General features: G+C 36.2%; 1 protein-coding gene across 1 annotated transcript in view; it reads left to right on the top strand.

Annotated features, from left to right (window-relative positions):
* Positions 1-6: 6 nt before the first annotated feature.
* The window catches only part of IFT88 (intraflagellar transport 88), a 43,329-nt gene continuing 36,447 nt past the window's right edge, over positions 7-6,888 (top strand). The window contains exons 1-10 of the mRNA XM_031066088.1: positions 7-149; positions 766-859; positions 1,824-1,886; positions 2,011-2,067; positions 2,904-2,957; positions 3,326-3,389; positions 3,466-3,535; positions 4,381-4,471; positions 5,551-5,655; positions 6,697-6,799. Of these exons, the coding sequence (XP_030921948.1) occupies positions 770-859; positions 1,824-1,886; positions 2,011-2,067; positions 2,904-2,957; positions 3,326-3,389; positions 3,466-3,535; positions 4,381-4,471; positions 5,551-5,655; positions 6,697-6,799 (697 nt within the window). The 5' untranslated portion in view covers positions 7-149; positions 766-769. The remainder of the gene's footprint in view (positions 150-765; positions 860-1,823; positions 1,887-2,010; positions 2,068-2,903; positions 2,958-3,325; positions 3,390-3,465; positions 3,536-4,380; positions 4,472-5,550; positions 5,656-6,696; positions 6,800-6,888) is intronic.

The following is a 6,888-nucleotide window of genomic DNA, read 5'->3' as shown; positions in this document are numbered from 1 at the left end:
ACCGGGCCCCCGCTGGAGGAACCCGCGCCGGGAACGGCTCGGCCGCGGGGCACCGCGCACGGCGGGGAAGCGACGGGGAACATCCTCCTCATCCTCCCGCTGCCGAGGAGCCGTGCGCTGCGACCTGGCTGAGGCTTGCTTGCTGAAGGGCATGTACTTTATGTTGTCGATGAAAGCAAACGTTGCCTTCTTGAGGTTTTTATGAAAACAGGTAGCCAGGCAAAGTGAGACACCTCAGTGTGCGCCCTCCGTGAGCGAAGGGCCGCCAGGTGAACGCGCTGTGTTAGACAGGGAAATATTGGTGGAGAAAGACTTTGGAACCCGGGCTTCCTTAATGCTAGCTTTAAAAACCCGTTTTAATTGAAATGGCTTCATAACTGTAGCTATGTTGATCTTAGAATGCGGAAGGAAAGGTTCAAAGCAAGATTAAATACCTTTCATTAGGCTAACTACTATGGTTTGCCCTATAAAGACTAACTTTATGAGTTGTCTCAAAGATGAGTTAGATGACAGTGGAGAGATACTATTCTAGAAGTAGTAATGCAATTAGTTATTATTATAATTTGGTTTTAATGATAAATACCTTTAACACAATTTTCATAACTGATATAAACAAAAATATAAATCCATGAAATGGTGCCATTTAATATTGTTTATAGGTGAGTCCTAGATTTTATGACTGATCAAACTACTGCTGTTTATATTTTGCATTTTTAAATATATAAAACCACCAAGATAACATTTGGCATGTTAAATGTTTCACAGAAAAATGATGCAAAATGTGCATCCGGCTCCTGAGACTAATGAAGATGATCTCTATTCTGGCTACAATGATTATAATCCCATGTTTGACACAGAGGTAAAATATTTGCTGTTTCCCACCTTTCCCATACATAGGATTTTAACTTAGAATTATAAGATAAGAATTTATGGGTACAATAACATACAACTTTACAACTGCTTTGAAGTGAAATTTACTTTATTTAGCAAGAAACATCTGAAGTTTCTCTAGGTCTTCTTGAATAGTTAATTCTTTGGTAGCTTTCTATTCCAACTAAGCACTTGTGAAGATCTCAACAGATCTAAGATGCTGTAATGGTTAGCATTTTTGAAGTATAAAATCATAATTATTTGTAGGCACATTCAGTGTGGTGTTTCCCAGGCTGTGTGCAGCAGCAAGTTTTCTGACAAAAGAGGCTCCTGTGTGGTCAGTAGGTCACTTGTTTCCTACTGTGCTGCTGCTGGAGGAGCTCGCAGTAAAAAATGGAATCCCGCAGGTCTCTGCAACTGGTAGAGCATCTGGGATGTCTTAAAGTAGCCCTGCAGACCACTTTTGGATAACTGCTGGTTTGGTGGAGTTGGGACAACTCCAGTGATGTAATTTGGTCCAAACCCGCTAGCAAGACTTGGCATCTTGTGTGGAATACCAGTAGCCAGTTAATGGGAGTTGCTGCAGGACCTGAGAGACATGAGATGTTTTAATGTCTGCATTGCAGTTGTTAATGTCAAAATTCAGAAAGAGTGTGTTTGAAAAGAGCATTTGGATGGAAAAAGAAATTAATGTTATATTTTACTACATCAGCTCTCTTTCCTCTGTGTTTTTAGAAAATAACAAGTTTTTACATTTCCTAATCTAAATACCAAAAAAGACAGACAAATAATATAATAGTAATTTATTGTCAGTAAACCCTGTTCAGTTATCTTCAAGTATTTTGTGAAGAATTTTTTATTTTTTACCAATCTGCTTTCAGTAGTCTGAAGGTTGTGGAATTATGAGTTGGGTATTGTGGTTTTAAAAGGGCTAATGTTTTTATCTTTTCTAGGATTTAGAAAATGATGTAGCTTTTCAACAGGCAGCAAAAACAAGTCATGGAAGAAGACCCCCTGTAAGTACTTTTAAAAATACTTAGCATTAATGTAGATCTTACTATGTAGAAACACTAATAATTGACACATACAGGTTTTAATTGGTGGGGGTTTTTTGTTTGGTTCTTTTTTTTTCCCACCCAGGTGACAGCCAAAATTCCTGCTACATCAAGTCCAAGACCTCTTGCTACTGGATTTGGGGCAGGTTTTTGCTCTGTTGTATCCTTAATGAAAATGTCATTTACAAAATATAAATGTACTATTTAATTTCATGCACAAAATGAGCCCTTCCAAATTAAGAATTTCATTCCAATGAACTGCATCTGATCATTGGTTTTAATTTACAATTTTTGCTCTTGGTCAAGGCATGGTTCCTGGTTGTGTTTATTTTCTCCCGAACCATGCTGCAAATCTTCTGTGCTACATAAGGCATTAGAGTCCAGGGTATTAATTGGGTTCACTTACAGGGGGAACTAAAGAGGTTGTTATTTGGGGGCTTGGGAAAATTTTCTGGAAGTTAAGGTGAAATCAAGTCTTGAAGAATATGGGCTCTGAAACATCTCTAGTTGAATCAGAAAAAATTGGTTGTGTTCCTAGATGTATTGATAAAATAAATCTGCATGAAAATATTACTTAAGAGATTAATACGGTGACAGGTTATATCAGCTCTACACAGAATTTTACTAAACTATTTTGTCTAAATTACTTGTTCAATTTCAAGCTAGCAATTTCAATAATTTAATAATGTGAAGTATGCTGCCTCAGATAATTTTCTATGTACTTCTTTTTAAAAGAGCTGATGGAAGTATCGAAATACATAAAAAACCTTTGTTGTGAATGTGTGCTAACTGAAGCATTCAACATCTTTGTTTGCCAGGAACTGGCAGTATATTGCATATGAGTAACCTAAATGGGAACTTTGCTATGAACTTATGTGACAGTTAGCTCAACTTTTAAAATTTAGTGTTGAGAAGACAGTATGTAGGCTTCTTATGCTTTGTGAATGACAATTTTAAATAACTTACTTATTTTTGTAGTCAAAGGCAACTTTAACTTCATCTATGGGAAGACCCATGACAGGAACTATACAGGTAAAAGTTCCAATATTTACATTTTCTATTCATTTGGAACAATGAATTTTTCTGGTAAGTGTTAGATACTAGTATTTAGAAGTTCATTGAATTAATACAAATTACTACATTTTTAATTTGTTCTTTTTTGAACGTAGTACTGTCAGAAAGCATGAGGGTAGTGATATGTGTTTTATTTGAGCACAGATTTGGAAGCAATAACAGTGTAGTAGTTTCTAACACTTACTGATATGCAATGAACAATTTGTCATTAAAATAATATATACGGAATATATAAAAATTATGTATAAAATATGTAATTATGTCTGTGTTGTCTACAACATAATTTTTAGTGAGTTTATTTTAATATATCTTCTTCTTTATTTGAGGATGGGATTTCTCGACCAATGACAGCAGTGCAAGCTGCAGGTTACACTAAAGCAGCTGCGAGAGGTATGGTTTGTAGAAATCACCAGCTGCCACAGGGAGATGTTACTTTACAGTTTTCAGTGCTCTGTTAATTTTTCAGGTTCTTCATTTGATCCTCTTGGCCAAGCAAGAGGTCCTGCTTCACCTCTGGAAAAGAAAACTTCAGACAGGTTTGTTCAGTTCTGCATTACATTCTTTCAAAGCATCAACAGCAACCAGCCGTGCAGAGAGTTTAAAAACATCCAGGCAGTTAAAAAAACCTTGAGAGGCCAAACTCTGAACTTGATGGAATAATGCCACAAACGTTTGTGCATGTGTTTGGCTGACTTTCAGGAGCATCTGATTTCAGTGATTTGTGGTTCTGACTTGCTCAGCAGCCTGGGTGTAGCTGTTGCCACACAAATGAGCTGAAACTTGCAGGGTGGTGTGAATGCTGGGGAGTTCACTCAGAAAATCCTTGAGTTTTACAATACCAAGGTTTGTTCCCCAAATAGCTGTACAGGAATAGGGAATCCTACTGAAATGTTTGGTTATTTAGCAGTGGAAAAAGTCTAGAAGAACCACAACTTTTTGTTATAATTGGCATTTGCAAGCAGTGCTTTAGAATTATGTATGCAAATAAAGGCTCAATTAATTGCTTTTCATGTGATATTTCATTTCATTAGTGTTTGATATGAAAGCTCATCTGTTGTTTTCTAGTTACTTCTCCTGAACAAATTTGTTTTGTGAAATCTGCCTGTCTGTACTGTTCTTGTAAGAGGATTTATGTTTTCATAGATCTCTGTTCTCAAATTAAGGTGTGAATGTGATATCTTTGGACTATCTTCTCTAGGCATAGTTTCACACAATACTTTCTTGAATGAGAAAACCATAGTTGTTAGTTGTGCCAGTTAGTTGTGACATGTGATATGTCATTGTATTGTTTTATTGAGAATATAATGTGTAAAAACTTGCTGTTTGCAGTTGCATTACTTTAACTTTAGTGTTAATCCTTTTGTTGTTATTTTTATTTTAGTTTAGAAGAGAAGATGAGGCAGTTGGAAAAAAAAGTGAATGAACTGGTTGAAGAAAGCTGTGTTGCCAATAGTTGTGGAGACTTGAAATTGGTAGTTTTTCTGACTTTCACCTTATTTCTGCTGTAATTTGTATAGATAGATGTTTCAAAATGACTTGTGGTCAAATGTTTAAAATTATTAAAATTATTTTAGTTCTAAATTTATTATACTTTTCAAGTCTAGTGATACCTTGCTTGCTGGAAAAAAAAAGGTAGGAGTTCTATTTCTGGCGTATATATTGGTTAAGATTTGAGTGGTACAAAAATTCCCTTCTGCCTGTGTCCATTGACCTCTTCAGATGGGTCTGATGGATTAGTTGTACTGGCACAGTTCTGGCCCAGGCTAGCTAGCATTTGATGGTTCCTATGAATGATCAAAGGTTACCATGGATAAGGAACTATTTTTGATGGACAGTTTGAATGTATTTGTTCTGTTATAGAGGATACTAGTGCATTGTTGTGCCACTGAGTAGTGGCTAATTAACCAATCTATTTTTTTAGTTTTTCCTGAGCCTCTTGCATATATGCTCAAGAATGCTCTTGATGTCAAAGGGGTTGTTTCTTATGTAAATTGTTTCAGACGCCTCCAAGGATCCTATAGGATGTTTGTTTCTGACAAGTCCAGCAGAATATCCATTTTCCTGCAAAAGTCATCAAAGTCGTGAACTCATTATCTGTAAAATAACCAAGTTGGATTTGCCTCCTATCATAAGGACTAGGAATCAAACTGTATCTTGAAGTGCTTCTTCTATCACTGGCTTCCAATAGCCACCTTGAGTAGTAACCATTACTTTCTTAATCATTGTACCCTTGTGGAGGCACACAGGAGTGCTAATGGCACTTGCTAGACCCAAAGTGTTCCTTGTACAAAGGATATTGACACCAATCTGCAGAGAATTATAATTGGGTACATAATTACACAGCTAAGCAGACTTAGATAACTGTATGTGTGCCTAGTGCTAATTAAAACCTTTCAGTGAATTATAGTGCTTTTTTCAGGCATTTGGTGCAGTCTGTAAGCCAAAGAAAATAGACATGAATGTATTGTCTTCATACTTGTTTTGAATGTATTTTCATCATCATAAGTCTGTAAGATTCAAGGCACTGTTAAATTCTAGTGTTTTGTTTAAGGCTCTGGAGAAGGCAAAAGAAGCTGGAAGACAGGAAAGAGAATTGTTGAGACAACGTGAACAAATTGCTCCTCCAGAAAGTATCAACTTAGACCTCACTTACACAGTAAGTGCTTAGAAATCTTTAGTGACTGACATGTTGCTAAAAAACCACCTGAGGAGAAATGTCAGTGTTTCCTGAAGTGTATGTGTATCTGTGTTGTAATGCTTCTGGCAGTGTACAGAGGGGATCCATTCATGCCATCGAGTCCATTCCCATGCAATCTCAAATGCCAGAGAAACCACAGAGTCTATGTTAAGTGGAGAAGAATTTCCATTAATATATTTTCTATTTATTCATTCACATGTAAAACCTGCATATCAAAATACAGCAGATGCAGACCCTGTATTTCAGAAATAAATAGCCTAGAGAATATAATATGGCAAGAGGAGAAAACAAAATAGAAAAGATGCTGCCTTTAAATTGAACTATTAAGTGACTGAGAATGTGTTACATTAAATAGGATATAGTAATATTTCTGAATCTAAAGGCAGGTATCCAGATTTACACTCTGGTTTTCAAATAGTAAACTTTTTTTTTTTTAAAGCGTACAACATGCATAAAAATGCTTGAGAGATATTTAAATTCGTACTCCAAGTAGTGCTGTAGAGACAATTATTAACAATAAATGTAATGAATTAGGCAGACCAGGTAATTTAATTTACCATGAAGGCCAAAGTAAAGCTGTGGAAAAAATGCAGAGCTATTTTATCTGACACCAACAGAACTTCTGTTGTGAAACAGCAGTTTGGAAAAATTCTCCCCTTCTAAACTGAGTGACCACAGGCAATAGGACCCTTTTCCACACGTTGGGAGTCATAAATTACACACAGTTTCTGAGAATTATCTTGTATAAATATCTTTTAATAACCTTGCATTATAGCACTGTGTTTACTTAGGTCTGAGGCCCATGTAGCATGACTTTGAATGCTAGTAATTTATGTACAAAAATAAAAGAATTATCTAGAATAAGTAGCTTTTAAACTTGTTTCCTCTATATCAATTTGCAAGAACAAAGGAACATTAAAGATGGGAAGCTTACAAGTGATAAAGACAGTAGTTCCAAGGTAAAATTAACTTGAAATCTGTAATTCCAATTTTTTATAGGTTCTCCTCAATCTGGCCAGTCAGTATGTTGCTAATGAAATGTATGCTGAAGCACTGACTACTTACCAAGTTATAGTGAAGAATAAGATGTTCAGCAATGGAGGTAGGTTGTATCCCAAAGTGGATTAAAACTGGCAGTCAGGCATTCAAACTGAGGACTGCATCTGCATGGTGCTGATACTCTGGGAACTC

The sequence above is a fragment of the Geospiza fortis genome, unplaced genomic scaffold (genome assembly GCF_000277835.1).
Source record: "Geospiza fortis unplaced genomic scaffold, GeoFor_1.0 scaffold16, whole genome shotgun sequence".
Lineage (NCBI taxonomy): Eukaryota > Metazoa > Chordata > Aves > Passeriformes > Thraupidae > Geospiza > Geospiza fortis.
Note: the sequence above shows the minus strand (reverse complement) of the source record. Positions and strands in the feature narration are given on the sequence as shown.